The sequence below is a fragment of the Pocillopora damicornis genome, chromosome 11 (genome assembly GCF_964200805.1).
Source record: "Pocillopora damicornis chromosome 11, jaPocDami1.2, whole genome shotgun sequence".
NCBI lineage: Eukaryota > Metazoa > Cnidaria > Anthozoa > Scleractinia > Pocilloporidae > Pocillopora > Pocillopora damicornis.
Window position 1 is genome coordinate 5,916,451 of NC_142680.1, and position 19,862 is coordinate 5,936,312.

At 36.9% G+C, this 19,862-nt stretch overlaps 1 protein-coding gene across 1 annotated transcript in view; it reads left to right on the forward strand.

The window, feature by feature from the left end:
- LOC113684595 (uncharacterized) overlaps positions 1 to 19,627 on the forward strand; it is a 31,356-nt gene extending 11,729 nt beyond the window's left edge. Inside the window, exons 24-58 of the mRNA XM_089186992.1 lie at positions 368 to 505; positions 588 to 654; positions 1,138 to 1,237; positions 1,638 to 1,754; positions 2,082 to 2,157; positions 2,674 to 2,766; positions 3,227 to 3,293; positions 3,390 to 3,572; positions 4,305 to 4,622; positions 5,251 to 5,454; positions 6,267 to 6,386; positions 7,032 to 7,142; positions 7,492 to 7,536; positions 7,658 to 7,849; positions 8,703 to 8,775; positions 8,930 to 9,072; positions 9,180 to 9,215; positions 10,034 to 10,144; positions 10,536 to 10,571; positions 11,384 to 11,494; positions 11,884 to 11,919; positions 12,724 to 12,834; positions 13,236 to 13,274; positions 14,032 to 14,142; positions 14,808 to 14,852; positions 14,974 to 15,165; positions 16,036 to 16,108; positions 16,260 to 16,402; positions 16,505 to 16,540; positions 17,171 to 17,281; positions 17,842 to 17,877; positions 17,997 to 18,107; positions 18,629 to 18,670; positions 18,787 to 18,897; positions 19,144 to 19,627. Of these exons, the coding sequence (XP_089043118.1) occupies positions 368 to 505; positions 588 to 654; positions 1,138 to 1,237; positions 1,638 to 1,754; positions 2,082 to 2,157; positions 2,674 to 2,766; positions 3,227 to 3,293; positions 3,390 to 3,572; positions 4,305 to 4,622; positions 5,251 to 5,454; positions 6,267 to 6,386; positions 7,032 to 7,142; positions 7,492 to 7,536; positions 7,658 to 7,849; positions 8,703 to 8,775; positions 8,930 to 9,072; positions 9,180 to 9,215; positions 10,034 to 10,144; positions 10,536 to 10,571; positions 11,384 to 11,494; positions 11,884 to 11,919; positions 12,724 to 12,834; positions 13,236 to 13,274; positions 14,032 to 14,142; positions 14,808 to 14,852; positions 14,974 to 15,165; positions 16,036 to 16,108; positions 16,260 to 16,402; positions 16,505 to 16,540; positions 17,171 to 17,281; positions 17,842 to 17,877; positions 17,997 to 18,107; positions 18,629 to 18,670; positions 18,787 to 18,897; positions 19,144 to 19,307 (3,702 nt within the window). The 3' untranslated portion in view covers positions 19,308 to 19,627. The remainder of the gene's footprint in view (positions 1 to 367; positions 506 to 587; positions 655 to 1,137; positions 1,238 to 1,637; positions 1,755 to 2,081; positions 2,158 to 2,673; positions 2,767 to 3,226; positions 3,294 to 3,389; positions 3,573 to 4,304; positions 4,623 to 5,250; positions 5,455 to 6,266; positions 6,387 to 7,031; positions 7,143 to 7,491; positions 7,537 to 7,657; positions 7,850 to 8,702; positions 8,776 to 8,929; positions 9,073 to 9,179; positions 9,216 to 10,033; positions 10,145 to 10,535; positions 10,572 to 11,383; positions 11,495 to 11,883; positions 11,920 to 12,723; positions 12,835 to 13,235; positions 13,275 to 14,031; positions 14,143 to 14,807; positions 14,853 to 14,973; positions 15,166 to 16,035; positions 16,109 to 16,259; positions 16,403 to 16,504; positions 16,541 to 17,170; positions 17,282 to 17,841; positions 17,878 to 17,996; positions 18,108 to 18,628; positions 18,671 to 18,786; positions 18,898 to 19,143) is intronic.
- The last annotated feature ends 235 nt before the right edge of the window (positions 19,628 to 19,862 follow it).

The window sequence follows — 19,862 nt, forward strand, 5'->3', positions numbered from 1 at the left end:
GGAACGTGTAGTAAAGCTTAAAGAATCCCTAATCTCCGATTTTTATCGAGAGGTCATTCATTATTCAAAAGCAGCCAAGTGGAATCGATTGTCAAAACTCAAAGGTGAAGGCTTTATGGTGTTACCTGTCTTCTATCCAGTTAATCATCCGAAAAAAAAGATGTAGTGTTTTGTCAGTTGTAACGGATCATAGGATGAAGTCATTATGTTTGACCCAGGATCATTTCAGAGTTATATCCTACAAAGCCACCTCTCGCCAACAGAGCTGCTTCAAACGTAACTGATCATCATTAAGCATTTTCAACTTGGTTGTTACCTTTATAGATGGAATTTTATATATTGTCTTATTGTCCTTTTACAAATCTAGGTTAAAACTGTCAGTAAAATCCTGATGCAAGGGCGTGGAAACTGGTACGACTGGGTGACCGGCTTCTTCTTACACTACAGTTACGATGGTCAGCGGTGGAAAACTTACGCAGAGAGTGGTGACGATCAACAATCCGATGTAAGCAAAGGATATTGAAATCACTCAAAGTCAGTTGTCTGTTTACTTCTAAGAACCTTTCTTGTTTTCTTTCCCATTTCAGTCCTTCTGTTACCTTGGAAAGTGCAGCGAAACTCCTAACACTCAGTGCAAGGACTTATGGGGAGCTAGTAAGTAAATGTTATCTAACGTTTTGTTACAAACACTGTTTGCCTTCAATTCATAAAATATTCTTATAGGATTTATATGTCATATTCAATCTTTTTTAGCTGCCGGCTTAATGTTTTTTTCCTAAATAAAGGTGTCTCGCTTCAAACATTAAGTTTTTTAGTTAAATATTAAAATAGACGACATTACCAGTACACTAGACAGGATTTAGACCTGAAACCCCTCAAATGAGGAAATTTGGATGCAAAAAGCCTCTCGGTTCAATTATAGTTAATTGACGTCTTCCTGCGCTCCGACAAAGGGCTAACGCTCAAATCTTCAGCTTTACAAACTCTATACAGGTGGCCCATTTACAGTATCAAATCAGTTGATAAAACCAAGTTCGGCAGAGAGTGGTGTTTTACCCCTAATTAAAGACGCAGCACCACAGTTTCTTCAAAAACTTACCCCCTTTATTCATTTGAGAATAACTTGACCTATTACAGCCGCCACAAGCGCTGACCAAGGATGCTATGACAAACTGAACACTGAGGCTAGAGGATATGGTACATGTGATCCAACAACCAAGAGACGTTGTGCTTCAAGGTACATGACATTCTTTTTAGTGAGTGGAGTACTATTCCTAAGAAAATTTATGAACTTCTTGAGTGCAATTTACAAAATACACAAAGAGCGCTCGATAAACGGCCAAAAGAAGATGACATAACTCTTTGTTTTACATACTGAAACATCCTAAGGTTTTAATAATGAAGCGATTTCGTTTCATGAGCAAAAAAATTCTTATGGTACACTTAGTGAAAAAGTAAAACAATTTAAGTGATAAAAAAATGTGTTATTTAACCATTAGCAAGAGTCTTCAAAGTCAACCTACGTAAGATTTCATTTAAAGTCCTTTTAACTAGTAAATCTAGTTTCTTACGTTCTGTGTAAGGAGGCTTGTTACGTTATCAGCTTGGCGGCAACTAATTAAGATATTTTCTCCAAGGGATGTTTTATGCGGCCAGCTGCAATGTGAAGCGGACGATAGCACAAAAAAACCTGTTGTTGACTATGGACGGGCCAGAGACAAAAAGATAATTTTGCCTTCCGGAAAAAAATGCAAGTTAGTATTACTTTATTTTTGTTCCTCTGAGAAAAAAGGGGTCAACTTTTAAAGCCTCTCGTAAGCTAGATGATACGGACGAGTTTCAAAACGTTATACTCGTGTTGTTTGACTTTGCCTTTGCAACTTGACTTTGAGGAATTTCTCTTTTTTTTTGTAAATCCATATTTAAACTTACTTTTAGATGCCTTCTGTTCAATTCCTTTACATATCTTTAGAAACGAAACCATTAAAACTTACAATTGAAAAAAAACCGTTTTATCACTTTTGGGTCATATTTTCAAGAAATGCAAAAACACGTAGTCAAACACGGTTTACTTCTCACAGTGCTGTTGAACTAAAGGGTGGTGACAGCGTTGGACTGGGAATGGTAAGAGATGGAACAAAATGTGGACCTCATAAGGTACGATACCATTAGCCTCCTTTTAAGACCCTTTACTATCAATTTACTATCAGGCTATCAATTAATATCCAAACATAATCTTAAACACTCAGAACGTTCCTGTTTCATAAATATAAAGCCGTTTGGGGAAAAAATCGACCTCTTTCATATACCGCGATTTTCCCGCTTTATGCACATTAGAAAACATTTTTCTCCACAATCAATTTATCGTAAGAAAAGTAAAGAAGAACAGCAACCATTCGGTTACAAGAGTTTTAGTGAGAAGAGTTCCATGTTGAAAGAATTTCTTTGAATATGGAAAAAACAATTTTAGAAAAATAAGTTCTGGGTTAATACTTCGTAAAGAGTGCTTTCGGTGACCTTCTAAGAAAAAATGTGAGTCTGTTCTCTCGTGTCCATCCACCCTCCCCACGATTTCACCCCCCCCCCCCCCCACAATATGCCCACTTTCGATATAAATGCACTGTGAATGTTTACCTTAGTCAGAAAGTTTACTCCTGTTTATGTCTGTTTAAGATGTGTGTGAATTACAAGTGCCAGTCACTCAGTTATCTCAATGTGGTTGGCAAGTGTCCAGTAGTCGGCAACAAAGAGTGTGCAGGAAGAGGGGTAAGTAATTCTTAATGTTGAGTTCGTGAGAAGCATAAAAATGGAGTTAACATTTCCAGGTTTTGCCGGAGCATTCTACGCAGTCTAAGTTTTACACTATCATGCAAGCGAGATCCCCTTTTTCCCAGTCAACTGTATGCAATTTGCAAGGAATGAACAGCTGTCAGAAAAAATAATAATCACGTGGATTCTCAACGCACTGATATTTGCTATTGACCCGGGTATTATTCGCAGAATTTTTTCTGTGTCTGACTTGGAAACTCTGTTAATAAGAGCTTGCCTAGTTAAGCTATTGACATAACATATTCAGATGTCTCTTTAGGAGGTAAGCCTAATGCGACTGAATGGAAAGCAGCGCAATGTGAATTCGAATATATAAGGCGTGACTTGAATCACGAAAATTCACTGAAGTCACTAGCATTTTCTCACTTAAATTTTAATCATTACAAAATGTTTCTAGGTCTGCACCAATAAAAAGGTTTGCCATTGCCAAGGAGGATTTGATCCCAAAGACGGTTGCAAGTCAGGTGAGAGCCGAAGGTTTTTTCTTTGATATTCAAATGTTATTTTCTCAGTGAGAGCTATTTGCTAATATCCCTTGCACTTTTAACTTCCTTGTGCAGAGCTGTCTCCACGTAACGGAGCCTGGGGTAGGTGGTCCTCATGGACAAAGTGTGATAAAGGCTGCGATGGCGGAAAGAGAAGAAGACATCGGTACTGTGACAACCCCTTACCTCTGCATGGTGGAGCTGACTGCGCTGGACAACGGCTCCAGACAAAGGATTGTAACACACAGAGATGTCCAAGTGAGCGAAAGATGTGAACCAAGAAAAAGTTCTTGTGCGATTGATTAACTTACTTTCTTGTAGTTAGTTATATCAGTGTGTTCACTGATAAAACCTTCACAAGACTAAGGATGCTGTACACTTGAAATATTTTTTTTGTAACTTCGGACGCAATTTGAAGGGTGCATGAGAAGTGGTGAAGAAAGCTGCAAACTAAAAAAACAACTTGAACTTTGAAAAGATGAAATGATCCCAGTAGTGACGATTTACAAATTTTTAGTTTAGAAACAACTTCGAAAATGAGTAATTATTCTTCTCACCGTCCATGATTCATTCGATTGGTGATTCCTCCCTCATCGGCAATCTATTAGTGGTCAATTTTCTTTAGTCCCCTCCCCCCTTAATACTCTGTTGGCGGTGACTAATCCCTCCCTAATCCCTTGAAACCATGTAACCCCCCCTAAATCCTCAACCCCCCCTCCCCTCCCCCGGGCGATAAATGATGGCAAATCTCTTAACCTTTTAACACCCATGGGTGACTAAGATAGAATTTCTCCTTACAACTTATACTATCAGTATAATATCAAGCAGACAATTGATAAGAATAAAGAAAAATATCAGTTAGTTGATTCAATACCAAATTCTCCAAACAAATGTCACAGGAACTGTATGGCAGACAGTAAGGAGAATTACTTATGAGATCATGGGAGATAAAGGGTTAATTCGTTCTTTGGTTGTCTATGTGTGTTTCAGGGGTGATTTCATGCCGTCACTTGCAACGAATCGCCAGAGAAAAGAACCATTTCTACCCTGATGGAGTCTACAAGATCTACCCCACAGGTTCCCGGCCTGTTATGACCTACTGCGATATGACACGTGACGGTGGAGGATGGACGCTACTGGTTACTAGCCACACAAACAGCTGGAAGGCACAGAATGTGAAATTACGAAACGCAAACTACCCAAAGTTGACTGGTGACTTCTCCATTCTGCAATATGCGGACAGCATTAAGAATAACAAAGAAGTGACCGGAACTACGTTTGAATATCGCCTAGAGGCTCAAAGCAGAGGTAATAAAGTGTTTCCGCAGCAAGGGGAGAGGAGGTTGAAAAGACTTAATAGAAGTTGTGACAGCAAGGCAGTGGTACATGAAAGAAGAAGCTTTTGTGATCCAAGACTCCCGTTTCCCTTCGCTTAGCAAGTTTGCCCAAGCCATCTTCCCCCTCACGTCCCAACACGACGTTTTGGGATATGAAATTGAAAGAAGGACGTTCACACGAGTACCAAATGCAATTACATAAGAAATTGTTGCTACGCTATTTTTGCCCACATAGTGGGAGCGGCCATCTTGGCTACCATCATGCCTCTCTGGTATTCTCATTACCTTTGATGAATCAGTTCATCATGCAGAGCTCATCACAGGCTTTCAGTCAAAGGGTAAATAGTTCTGCTAAGAGGGGAATCCACTCCCAATAACTTTACCTTCACCTCGTACTGCAGTAAGGCAGTGGCAAACTGTCTGTCGTTACATTTACTATCTTCTGTATCTTTGAATCAAATAACTCTTATGGGGATATTTTATTAAATTTGTTCTTCTATCTACATGAACATCCCTGGAAAAGTTTTACCATCATGAAATTCCAAGAATGAAACTTAGTTTTTAGGTCTTGAGACTAAAATACTGCGATCTTTTTTCAGGTCGTTGGGGAGGCATCTGGAGGGCTCCAAGGGATTACACCTTCACAGCCACCAACAACAAACAAACGAAAGTTGAACTGATCAAGAAGTTTGACAATTGGAAATATTCAAACGGAGGCATTGAACAAAGAATGCCATGGATTTCTGGTGCCAGATTAACCACTTCCGGCCATGCTCAACACTCTTGGTGGGGGTCAATAACAGGTGAACATTATAGTTATGAGGCAACAGGTGAACGAAGGGCTAACGTTCTCGAAAAGTCAGCTTTTAAACTCTTTAAGGTGGTCTATTTACGTTATCAACTCATTTGATAATAATAGATTACCCTGTTACACTCCTCCACCGACGCAGCACCACAGTTTCTTGAGAAACTTACCCCCTATTTTCATAGTTATGCGGCAGTCAGTTTATATAAAATATATATAAAAGCCCTCTGGAAAAATTTATTTCAACTGCATTCCAATTTCAAGATATCGTGGCGCGGAAGTCATGGGAAAAGAAGCTTGGAAACAAATAAAACGGATTAAAATGTGTATGGCTGACCTTAAACGAATACAAAAATTTCAAAACGAAGTTTTCGCAACTTACTTTTTTAATTTTATAATTTGCATGTCATATTTTGCAAAAACGATTTTGGTATTAAAAAAGACGGGAAATATTTAGTCATAATTTTCTAAATTAGAAGCTAATAGGTTATAAAAATCCGTAAGTATAAAAATCTCTTCCATTCCAGGATTTCTCCCTGAATCTTTCCCTCAGAATATCGTTATCTAATGCCTCGCTAGAATTCCAATTGCAGTAATCTTGTAGCAAACGATTTGAACTTTGTTGTCATAAATAACAATATAATTTTCTAGCCGTTAAAAGTATTATACCAGAGCAGACTGAACCACGGTTCAAACAATCAGTGGCATTAATTTTCTAAAAAAAATTGTCTATTCAAGGTCGAAAAAATGGGGTCATTATGTTTATTTTTTCCATTATAATAATTATCTCAAAATTATTTATCTTTTTAGGTGACGATAAGAGTTACCATCCCGCACCTTGGATTAGTGGAGACCGTATGGAGAGTCAGCCATCCTACATCTGGTACTGGATGAGAGAGGGACCATTCAAAGGTTCCATTTCTGTCTCAGGTATGTCTGGGTGTTGTTTACCCAGGATGAGTTGATCGAAATCCAGTAAAAGAAGCTACGTCATATCATTTTGTGTCATACTGAGCAACATAGAAAATTGCTATGTCTGTTTTTCACTCCCGTGCATATTCCGTCTACCACCATATCGTGCATTACTCTTGTGTGATTTTCTGGCGTGTTAAATCGGAATGCATTCTCCCGCATGTCACAAAATCGCGTCTGGTTTCATTTTATGTGAGCCAGATCTCAGATGGGTGTAAAAACGCTACCATCCCTAAAAAATCAGACCGAACGAATTGCTATTTATAAAAGGCCAGTTTCTGACCTGTTATACAGTCGTGATTCATATATATATTTATAGGAGTGTTTGAATTCAATTTGTTATCATTTGCGTGTGGCCACTAAAATTTGGTAGACTGTCCTAATGCGAAAAACACAGTGATAGAGGCTACTAAGTCCAGAAACTGTACGTAAAACCGATAAAGCCAAGATTTTCCTAAAAAAAATAGGATTTTCCTAAAATGTTTTGCTGTATTTGGCAAAAAAAACCCAGTCTGATTATTCAGAAGACTACCCTTAAACTGAATTCCTTACAAAATTAAAGCTTTAAAGTAATCTAACTCAATGTCTTTTTTCTGCTTATAGATTGTCAGGATGGCAACAGGAATTGCAAGTATTGGGCATCGCATGGTCATTGCAAAAAGTCTGCTAATTACATGTCTAAGAACTGCCGTAAGAGTTGCAACCTTTGTCAAGGTATGTATAACTAATCAGTGAAAACTTTAAAATAGAGTAAACAAAAGTTTAAACATTCTCGAAATGTTTGATTGTGGTATTATTTGATTGTAATATGATATATGGTAGCGATAACTTTATGGGCTCAACCCAAACCCCGAGTTGATAACCTCAAAAAACTCTCAGTTTGTCAAACCTGTCTCTCATAAATAACACAAAACTTTGAAAGTGTTACTGAAGCAGAGTTTTTTAATTTAGCCAATAAAAAGCGAGAAGGAAATTCTCGTTTTTATCTAAAGAGTATTTCTACAGGCAGCCTCTTTTTTCGACTACTAAATTATCTAAATTGTCTTTCTTCTTGTTAAAACAGAGGAAGGAGGAAAAGGACAGGGAGGCGAAGGAGAAGGAAAATCAGGTTTGGTTTCATTCACAATTTCTTTTATATGATTAAGTTTTGACTTTTATCGTATGCCTTACAAAAAGCCATTTTTATCTAAAAATAAACTTTGTATTCAAACGTCTATTATGATTATTAGCGGGAGGAATACGAAGCTACGGTGACTACTGTGTGGCCCCAAACAGAGGAGGTTGTTCCCCTCCAGGCGGCAGTTATCTCATCTTCACTAAAAAGAAAGGCACGGCTTGTAATGCAAGGGAACAGATCTTTCGTCTTGATCAGAATGGCGTTATTCATCACAAGTGCAGCGGGAAGGTGGTTTGTCCACAAGGTAAATTAATGCTCGCTAGGTTAATATCCCAGGCTTCCGTTTGTTTTCATCTTGCTGTTTTTGTCTCACGGTATCAAATACCGTAATGACTCGATTTAGCGTATTAGGCGCTTATTTTGTTTTGGTATACCTCGAGGGATGGCACTTATTAGAGACAGGACCCTTATAAGGAAGAGGGCGCGGAATAAAGCGCGGAAAAAAGCAGTTACTTCTATCTGAAAAGAATCAAGAAGACCGGCAAACGGACTTGGATAATTCCTGGCTAGAACAACCCAGCCAAGAAATCATCACAAAATTTTAAGACGCGACTTTCGTTTAAATGAACTGTGTATACACTCACATGGACATAATGGTTGAGAGACTGAGACAGAGACCTTTAAGAGGCTTTAAGTGAGAAATTAAAGGAAAATGAACCACGGTTGATCTCAATGTCCATGTAATCCACCAGAATAGGGGCGCTTATTAGAATAGCGGCGCCCATTGGAATAGGGGCACTTACCGTATGGGGGCCCTTCTCAGAATAAGGGAGCTTATTGACAAAAACCAGATGGAAGGGCGCATATTAAAGACAATGCACTTATTGGGACGAAGGGCGCTAAAACAAATCATTGAGGTAACACGACGCAAAACAAAGAAATCTCTATTGTAGGTAACTACCGAACGACAATCGAGTAAGAGCATTTTTGCCTCGTTTTACTCGCTAAACCAAGTCGTTGGCTCGATTAAGACAAGCATGATGAGCACGATGGAAATTGATTTCCTGAGCATCAAGGGAATGAAGTAGTTAAATAACTTATTTTTATCAGTAGAGTATCCTGCTCATCGACGTTTTCTGTGTAATTTTGTTTTTTAGACAATAACCCTTCCTATGGTAAAAAGCTGATGCTGAAGGACAAATGCGACCGGGGAATTTCTAGGCACGTAAGGTGAGTAAATACGCCAGTCGGCTGTCTTTGATTTTAGTTACAACTATTGTTAATCTGGTTACATTTAAAATAAAGCTACAAAAGTAACAAATTTTCAACATTGGATTCTTTGGCCATTCCACTGTCACATCCACTGAAAAGTAAGTTATTTCAGATTGCAGAAATATCACAACCTGAAGAACCTAAAGAACAACTTCTGTGTTCATCCGAACGGCGGACGGCCTCGTGAAGGAGGAGCATTGGTTTATTGGAAAGGGTGTGACCAGGCCAGGCTCAAGCTCGAATTCTTACATACTGGTAAGACATGATGTCAAAAATAACAATAAAAAAAAAACATCTAAAATCTGATTTTTTCGCCATTATACTTTTTGACCGTTAAAATGTCTTTCCTCTTGTTAAAACAGAGGAAGGAGAAAAAGAAGAGGGAGGCGAAGGAGAAGGTAAATCAGGTTTGGTTTTGATTAAAATTTTTCTTCCCAATGAGAGTCTATTAATTTTTTTTTATGATGAAATTTTGAATTTTCTTGTATGCTACAAAAGCGCTCTTTTTTCAAAAATTAACTTCAACTCAAAAGTCTACTTCATTTATTAGCGGGAGAAATAAAAAGCTTCAGTGACTTCTTTGTGAATCCATTCCTCTGACGGTCACAAACTCGCTCGTGGTTTGATTCATGTGACCCAGATCTAATATAGGGTGTAAAGTAGGTGAAAGAAAAGCAATTTGTCATTGTTCATCCTATCAACATACAAATGAACGGGCATAACTAAAGAGAAAAACATAACGCTTCTAAACATGATTTTCATCACGTGTGGCTGTCCCCAAAATTCAACCGAGCGAATTGCTATCTCTAAGAGGCAAGTTTCTGACCTCTTATACAGTTGTGACTCTTATATTGTATATAGGCGAATATGAATTAAATTTTTTATCAGTTGCGTTTGGCCACTAAAATTTGGTTGACTGTCCTAGTGCGAAAAACACAGTGATAGAGGCCACTAGGTCCAGGAACTGTTAATCAAAGCGATAAAGCCAAGATTTCCCTAAAAAACAGATATGATTTGCTTTATTTTGTAAAACTAACAAACCCAGTCTGATTATTCACAAGACTACACTTAAACTGTATTCCTTACAAAACAAAATTTTTAAGGCATTCTAACTAAAAAATATATTTCCCATAAAGGACTGGAGAAAAAAAACAAACAACCTATAGACTGCGCTCTAAAAAGCCTGTGTTTGCAATGTTTTTTTTTTCGCCTTTAGATTGTCAGGATGGCAACAAGAATTGCAAGTATTGGGCATCGCATGGTCATTGCAAAAAGTCTGCTAATTACATGTCTAAGAACTGCCGTAAGAGTTGCAACCTTTGTCAAGGTATGTGTAACTACTCAATGAAAACTTTAAAATAGAGTAAACAAAAGTTTAAACATTCTCATAATATTTGATTGCGGTAATATTTAATTGTAATATGATATATGGTACAGTATAGTCATAACGTTATGGGCCCAACCCAAACCCCGAGTTGGATGATTACCTTCAAAACACTCAGTCTATCAAACCTGTCTCTCATTAATAACACAAAACTTTGAAAGTGTTACAATTAATAAAGCAGAGTTTTCATTTGGCCAATGAAAAGCGTTAGGAAACGTTATTTTCTAAGGAGTATCTCTACAGGCTCCCTCGTGTTCGAAAAATATGAAAAAGGCTAAATAAACAACTTGATTAGTTTTTTTTCAATTATTAATTTGTCTTCTTGTTAAAACAGAGGAAGGAGGAAAAGGACAGGGAGGCGAAGAAGGAAGTAAGTCAGGTTTGGTTTTATTTAAAATTTTTCTTCTCAATCAGCGTCTATTAATAATTTCTTTTGTAGGGTTAAAGTTTGAATTTTATTTTATGCTACAAAAAAATTTTCATTTTTACCAAAAATTAACTTCAACTCAAAAGTCTACTTCATTTTTTAGCGAGAGAAATACGAAGCTTCGGTGACTTCTTTGTGAATCCATTCCCCTGGCGGTCACAAATAGCTCCTGGTTTCATCTATGGGACCCAGATATTAGACAGGGTGTAAAGCAGATGGAAGAAAAACAATTTATCATTGTAATCATATCAACATACAAATGAGCGGGCATATCTAAAGAGAAAAACCTGACGCTTCTAAACATGATTTTTATCAAGCATCGCCATTCCCAACATTCGATCGAGCGAAATGCTACCTATAAGAAGCCAGTTTCTGACCTATCAGAGAGTCGTGATTCTTATATATATGAGTGTTTGAATTTAATTTGTTATCATTTGCGTGCGACTACTAAAATTTGGTAGACGGTCCATGTGCGAAAAACATAGTGATAGAGGCCACTTGTCCAGTAGCTGTATATCAAAGCGATGAAGCTAAGATTTTTCTAGAAAAAAGTTATGGTTTTGTTGCATTTGGCAAAACAAACCAACCAAGTCTGAGAAGAAGACTACCCATAAACTAAATTACTTATAAAATAAAGGCTTTAAGGTAATCTAACTTTAAAAATATCTATATATTTTTCACATACAGGAAAATCTACAATCAATAGAGTGAGCTCTAAAAAGCCTATGTTTGCAATGTTTTTTTTTTGCCTTTAGATTGTCAGGATGGCAACAAGAATTGCAAGTATTGGGCATCGCATGGTCATTGCAAAAAGTCTGCTAATTACATGTCTAAGAACTGCCGTAAGAGTTGCAACCTTTGTCAAGGTATGTGTAACTACTCAATGAAAACTTTAAAATAGAGTAAGCAAAAGTTTAATTATTCTGATAATATTTGATTGCGGTAATATTTGATTGTGATATGATATAGTTATAACTTTATGGACCCAACTCAAACACCGAGTTGATAACCTCCAAAGACTCTCAGTCTGTCAAACCTGTCTCTTATTAGTAAGACAAAACTTTGAAAGTGTTACAATTAATTAAGCAGAGTTGTTTTCATTTGGCCAATGAAAAGCGATAGGAAATTCACGTTATTTTCTAAAGAGCATCTCTACAGGTTCCCTCTTGTTCGAAAAATATGAAAAGGCTAAGTAAACAGCTTGATTATTTTATCCTTTTTTATTGTTAATTTGTCTTTCTTCTTGTTAAAACAGAAGAAGGAGGAAAAGGACAGGGAAGCGAAGAAGGAAGTAAGTCAGGTTTGGTTTTGTTTAAAATTTTTCTTCTCAATCAGTGTCCATTAATAATTTTCCTTTTATGATTAAATTTCGAATTTTATTGTGTGCTTCAAAAAACTCTTATTTTTTAAAAATTAGCTTCAACTCAAAAGTCTATTTCATTTGTTAGCGAGAGAAATACGAAGCTTCGGTGACTTCTTTGTGAATCCATTCCCCTGGCGGTCACAAATAGCTCCTGGTTTTATTTATGTGACCCACATCTTAGACAGGGTGTAAAGCAGATGGAAGAAAAACAATTTATCATTGTAATCATATCGACATACAAATGAGCGGGCATAACTGCAGAAAAAAACGTGACGCTTCTAAACACAACTGTCATCAAGTATCGCCATTTCCAAAATCCCACCGAGCGAATTGCTATCTCTAAGAGGCCAGTTTCTGACCTATACGAGAGTCGTGACTCATATATAAGTGTTTGAATTCAATTTGTTATCATTTGCGTGCGGACACTAAAATTTGGTAGACTGTCCACCTGCGAAAAACACAGTAATAGAGGCCACTTGTCCAGAAACTGTATATCAAAGCGATGAAGCCAACATTTTCCTAGAAAAAAGTTATTATTTGCTGTATTTGGCAAAATAAACAAACACCATCTAATTATCCAGAAGACTACCCTGAAACTGAATTCCTTATAAAAATTAAAGCTTTAAGGAAACTTAACCTAAAAATATATTTATTTTTCGCATACCGGAGACAAACAATCAATATAGTAAGCTCTAAAAAGCCTGTGTTTTCATTGTTTTTTTTTGCCTTTAGATTGTCAGGATGGCAACAAGAATTGCAAGTATTGGGCATCGAATGGTCATTGCAAAAAGTCTGCTAATTACATGTCTAAGAACTGCCGTAAGAGTTGCAACCTTTGTCAAGGTATATATAACCACTCAGTGAAAACTTTAAAATAGAGTAAACAAAAGTTTAAACATTCTCATTATGTTTGATTGCGGTAATATTTGATTGTGATATGATATATGGTATAGTATAGTTATAACTTTATGGGCTCAACCCAAACCCCGAGTTGGTTACTCCCAAAACACTAAGTCTATCAAACCTGTCTCTCAATAATAAGACAAAACTTTGAAAGTGTTACAATTCATGAAGCAGAGTTTTTTTTTTATTTGGCCAGTGAAAAGCGAGAAGGAAGTTCACGTTATTTTCTAAGAAGTATCTCTACAGGCTGTCTCTTGTTCGAAAAATAAGAAAAAGGCTTGATAAATAACTTGATTAATTTTTTTTCTACTGTTAATTTGTCTTTTTTCTTGTTAAAACAGAGGAAGGAGGAAAAGGACAGGGAGGCGAAGGAGAAGGAAGTAAGTCAGGTTTGGTTTGTTTAAAATTTTTCTTCTCACTCAGCGTCTACTAATAATTTCTCTTTTAGGGTTAAATTTTGAATTTTACTGTATGCTGCAAAGGAACTTTTATTTTTCAAAAATTAACTTCAACTCAAAAGTCTTCTTCATTTGTTAGCGAGAGAAATACGAAGCTTCGGTGACTTCTTTGCGAATCCATTCCCCTGGCGGTCACAAATAGCTCCTGGTTTCATTTATGGGACCCAGATCTTAGACAGGGTGTAAAGCAGATGGAAGAAAAACAATTTGTCATTGTATAAATATAATTGTCATCAAGCTTCGCCATGCCCAAAATTCGACTGAGCGAATTGCTATCTCTGAGAGGTCAGTTTCTGACCTATTAGAGAGTCGTGACCCTTATTTATAGGAGTGTTTGAATTCAATTTGTTATCATTTGCGTGCAGCCACTAAAATTTGGTAGAGTGTCCACGTGCAAAAAACACAGTGATAGAGGCCACCTCTCCAGAAACTGTACATCAAAGCGATTAAGCTAACATTTTCCTAGAAAAAAGGTACGATTTGTTGTGTTTGGCAAAATAGACAAACCCAGCCGGTCTGAGAAGAAGACTACCCTTAAACTGAATTCCTTATAAAATTAAGGCTTAAAGGTAATCTAACTTTAAAAATATATATATATTCCCATACAAGAATATTTACAAACAATCAATAGAGTGAGCTCTAAAAAGCCTGTGTTTGCAATGTCTTTTTTCGCCTTTAGATTGTCAGGATGGCAACAAGAATTGCAAGTATTGGGCATCGCATGGTCATTGCAAAAAGTCTGCTAATTACATGTCTAAGAACTGCCGTAAGAGTTGCAACCTTTGTCAAGGTATATATAACCACTCAGTGAAAACTTTAAAATAGAGTAAACGAAAGTTTAAACATTCTCATAATATTTGATTGCGGTAATATTTGATTGTGATATGATATATGGTACGATATAGTTAAAACTTTATAGGCTCAACCCAAACTTCGAGTCGGTTACCTCCAAAAACACTCGGTCCGTCAAACCTGTCCCTCGATAACAACACAAAACTCTGAAAGTGTTACAATTCATGAATAAAGGGGTAAGTTTCTAAAGAAACTGTGGTGCTGCGTCGGTGGGAGAGTATAGCAGGTAATTTAGTGTTAACAACTGGGTTGAAAACGTAAATTAGCCACCGTAAAGGGTAAAAAAGCTGACGTTGCGAGCGTTAGCCCTTCGTCAGAGCGATGGACGAAGGGCTAACGCTCGAAACGTCAGCTTTTTTACCCTTTACGGTGGCTAATTTACGTTTTCAACCCAGTTGTTAACACTAAATTACTTACAATTCATGAAGCAGAGTTGTTTTCATTTGGCCAGTGAAAAAGTGAGAAGGAAGTTCACGTTGTTTTCTAGAGAGTATCTCTACAGGCTGCCTCGTGTTCGAAAAATACAAAAAGGCGAAATAAATAACTTGATTAGTTTTTTTTAATTCTTTTATTGTTAATTTGTCTTTCTTCTTGTTAAAACAGAGGAAGGAGGAAAAGGACAGGGAAGCGAAGGAGAAGGAAAATCAGGTTTGGTTTTATTTACAATTTCTTTTTTATTATTACATTTTGATTTTTATCGTATGCCTTGCAAAAAGCCATTTTTGTCCAAAAATAAACTTTGTATTTAAACGTCTATGTCGATTATTAGCGGGAGGAATACGAAGCTACGGTGACTACTGTGTGGCCCCAAACAGAGGAGGTTGTTCCCCTCCTGGCGGCAGTTATCTCATATTCACTAAAAAGCAAGGCACGGCTTGTAATGCAAGGGATCAGATCTTTCGTCTTGACCAGAATGGCGTTATTCATCACAAGTGCAGCGGAAAGGTGGTTTGTCCACAAGGTAAATTAATGCTCGCTAGGTTAATATCCCCGGATTTCGTTTGTTTGCATCTTGTTGTTTTTGTTTCACGTTATCAAAATAATACCGTAATGAATCGATTCAGAGTGTGAGGCGCTTGTTTACTTTTGGTGTACCTCAAGGGAGGCACTTAATAGAGAAAGGGCGCTTACATGGAAGAGGGCGCTTATTTGTTTTTTGAGAAACAGCAGAATGGACGGAAAAAAATCTGTGACTTTCATCTGAAAAGATTCAAGAAGACCGGCAAACGGACTTGGATAATTCCTGGCTAGAACAACCCAGCCAAGCAATCGTCACAAAATTTTAAGACGCGGCATCCGTTGAAATGAACCGTGTATGCACTCACATGGAAATGATGTTTGAGAGACTGAGACAAAGACCTTTAAGAGGTTTTAAGTGAGAAATCAAAGGAAAAAAAACCCCGATTAATCTCAATGACCATGTGCTCCACCATAAGAGCGGCATTTATCGCATGGGAATAGCGGGGCTCATTTTAATGGAGGTACTTACTTAATGGGGGCGCTTATCAGAATAGGGGCGCTTATTAACAAACATCAAATGGGGGGGGGGGGGGGCAATTATTGGATCGAAGGGCACTAAATCGAATCATTAAGGCAAACCGACGCCAAGCAAAGAAATCTCTATTTTAGGCAACTACTTAACAGCAATCGAGCAAGGGCATTTTCTGTCTCGTTTTACGCGCTAAACCAAATCGTTGGCTCGATTAAGACATCCATGGTGAGCTCGATGGAGACTGATTTTCTTTGCATCAAGAGGAATTAAGTATTTGAAGAACCTAGAGTTACCAATATCCTGTTTGATCCATGTTTTCTTTGTAATTTTATTTTGTAGACAATAACCCTACCAATGGTAAAAAGCTGATGCTGAAGGACAAATGTGACCGTGGAATTTCTAAGCACGTAAGGTCCGTAAATACGCCAGTCGGCTGTCTTTCATTTTAGTTACAACTAACGTTAATTCAAGGTATATAGTAAAGCTACAAAAGTAAAAAATTTTTAACATTAGATTCTATGACCATCCCTATATCATAACCACTGAAAAGTAAGCTATTTTAGGTTGCAGAAATATCACAACCTGAAGAACTTAAAGAACAATTTCTGTGTTCATCCGAATGGCGGATGGCCTCGTGAAGGAGGAGCATTAGTGTATTGGAAAGGATGTGACCAGGCCAGGCTCAAGCTCGAATTCTTACACACTGGTAAGACATGATGCCTAGAATAACAGAAAAAAAATCTAAAATCTGATTTATTCGCCATTATACTTTTTAAATTTTAAAACGTCTTTCCTCTTGTTAAAACAGAGGAAGGAGAAAAAGAAGAGGGAGGCGAAGAAGAAGGTATGTCAGATTTGGTTTGCATTTTTTCTTCTCAATCATGATGAGTGTCTTTTGATTAATTTTTTTTATGGTTAAATTTTGAACTTTAATGTATGCTACAAAATACCTTTTTTTTTCAAAAATTTACATGAACTCAAAAGTCTTATCCATTTCTGAGCGGAAGAAATACGAAGCTTCACGGATGACCTCTTGTGAATTCATTCCTCTGTCGGTCACAAAATCGCTCCTGGTTTAAGCCAGTTATGTGATCTAGATCTCAGATAGGATGTAAAGCAGATGAAAGAAAAACATTTGTCATTGTAATGATATCGACATACAAATGAGCGGGCATAACTGCAGAGAAAAACGTGACGCTTCCAAACTTGATTGTCATCAAGCATCGCCATTCCCAAAATCCGATCTAGCGAATTGCTGTCTCTAATAAGGAGCCAGTTTCTGGCCTGTTATACAGACGTGACTCTTAAATATAGGGAATTCAATTTGTAATCATTTGCGTGCGGCCACTAAAATTTGGTTGACTGTCCATGTGCGAATAACATATTCTCCCCATTCATCACTGGATTATCTAACAACACTTAGTAGATTGAGCTACAAACAGCTTGTGTTTGAAATGTTTTTTTTTGCCTTCAGAATGTCAGGATGGTAACAAGAATTGCAAGTATTGGGCATCGCATGGTCATTGCAAAAAGTCTGCTAACTACATGTCTAAGAACTGCCGAAAGAGTTGCAACCTTTGTCAAGGTATTATAACCACTCAATTAAAACTTTGAAATAGAGTAAACAAAAGTTTAAAAATTTTGATAATGTTTGATCAATGTAATATTTGATTTTGATACGATAAATGGTACAATAACTATGACCTGACGAGCTCATCACTTAACAAGCTCTTAGTTGCAAATATCTTAGTTAGTATAATCACACGGGGACCCACATTCCCAGACACATTTGTTAGGACGCATATACTGCCTCCCTTACTTGGGTCTCAATGTTTTTTTTTTGCAAGATGACATGGAAGAACATCATATGCGTCGATCTGGAGAACTTTCTTTATTAATTTTGTGTGGGAGTGCAGCATACATTATAAACAGTAAAAACAGGCTTCGTCTCGTTAAGGGTGTGGTGCCGACTGAAGGCGGAAAAGGACAACATCTGAGTGAAATTTCCTTACGCCACTCCATGTTCCTTTAAAGTTCGCTGTATACCGTCTCTTGGTCGAACACATGAAAGGCAAAATCAATACTTAAAGTTTGTTACCGCTAAAGAATTCTAATTTCGTAATTTCTTTCGCCTATTTAAAATAGACGGAGAGGATAAAGGCGGAGGAGCGGAGGAAGAAGGTAAAAAGTGCCTTTTTTTAATTTAAAACATTTCCCCATTTATTGCTGGATTATCTACCAACATTTAATAAATTGAGCTACAAACAGCTTGTGTTTGAGATGTTTTTTTTTGCCTTTAGAATGTCAGGATGGCAACAAGCATTGCAAGTATTGGGCATCGAATGGTCATTGCAAAAAGTCTGCTAACTACATGTCTAAGAACTGCCGAAAGAGTTGCAACCTTTGTCAAGGTATATATAACTAATCAATGACGAGTAACAAAAGTTTAAAAATTTTGATAATGTTTGATTGTGATGTGATATATGGTACAACAACTATATTTTGACGAGTCCATCACTTAACAAGCTCCTAGTTTTAAATATCTAATTTAGTGAAATCACACAAAGATGGAAGACGCGAATATCGCTCGTAACTTTATTTATTAATCCTAAGTTCATCTATGAAATTCATAAATCCGCAGTCTTTCGTTGACCACTGTCTTGGTATACCTCGTTAATATTATCTAAAATCCAATAACAATCCAGCTTTTTCCTTATTATTTAGAGAGGACCTAGACCGTTAAGAATGTCAAAAATTTAAATAAAATAATTTTCAATTCAGGCATTGCACAAAAAGAATAAATATTCATATATTCTTTACAGTTTTCTGCATTTTGCCTTCGAGTCGAATACGCGGAAGGCAAAACCAATACTTAAAGTGAGTTATCGCTAACATTTCTAATTTCATTTTTCCTTTCTCCAATTTGAAACAGACGGAGAGGACACAGAAGGAGGTGAGGAAGAAGGGAAAATAGGTATTTTTTTAAATTAAAAATATTTTCTCCATTCATCAATGGATTATCTACCAACATCCAATTAATGGAGCTATAAACAACCTGTGTTTACAATGTTTTTTTCCTTTTGCCTTAAGATTGTCAGGATGGCAACAAGAATTGCAAGTATTGGGCATCGCATGGTCATTGCAAAAAGTCTGCTTACTACATGTCTAAGAACTGCCGTAAGAGTTGCAACCTTTGTCAAGGTATTTATAACTAATCTATGAAACGTTTAAAATTGAGTAAACAAAAGTTTAACAATCTTGATAATGTTTGATTGCTGTTTATTTTTTATTGTGATATGATAGATATCACAACAACTATGACTTGATGAGGCTCACTAACATCAAACTAACATCACTAGAATAGTATGGCGGACAGTAAAAAGAACTACAAATGAAATCTTGGAAGTGAAAAGGTATATGTGATACTGTTTTCTCCCTTGTAAACAGGTGAAGCGAGAAACGAACACTCAGGAGGAGGAGAATTTGAAGATGAGGAAGACGATATGAACGAGGAAGACAATGAAAAAGAAGAAGAAAAGGAAGACGACGAAAAAGGCGAAAAACAAGAGGAAAAAAACCACAAAGAAGACCGGCAAATGTTCTTCGCTTAGAAGTAAAAATTACTGCTCCGCCGTCACAATAACCGATGAGCATCAACGTTGTAACTCATCTCGTTGGAAATTTTTAGAAGCTAATTGAACTGATGTTTTAGAACAAGCCTCAGTCTTATTTACCCAATAATATGTTAGAATTTATTGTTGTATCTTGTATTCATGACTATTTTTAATTATGATGTAATCTGCTTTGCTTCAGTAGCTAAGGCTGTAGTGCAAAAGCTTTAAACATTTTTGGGGTTATATCTTTACTATTACTGGTTACATCTTGAATGTAATCAAGGTAAAGTCTTGATAATAAAACCCATATTCGACAATATTTTTGTGTGAGTTGTTCCATGCATGGATTTTCAATGGTTGTAAAGCGTTCCTCAGGAAAAGGCCTGATTTTCTCAAAGGAAAATGTGACTTGATTTGCAGTTTTTGTATAAGAAACAAAGCGAGGATTACAATATCTTTTTAAGCCTGAAACCCATTCACTCTCCTCTACCTTTTTTTGTTCAATATAGATGTCTTTATTTAACTTGGGTGTTCCACTATTGTTTAGGGTAC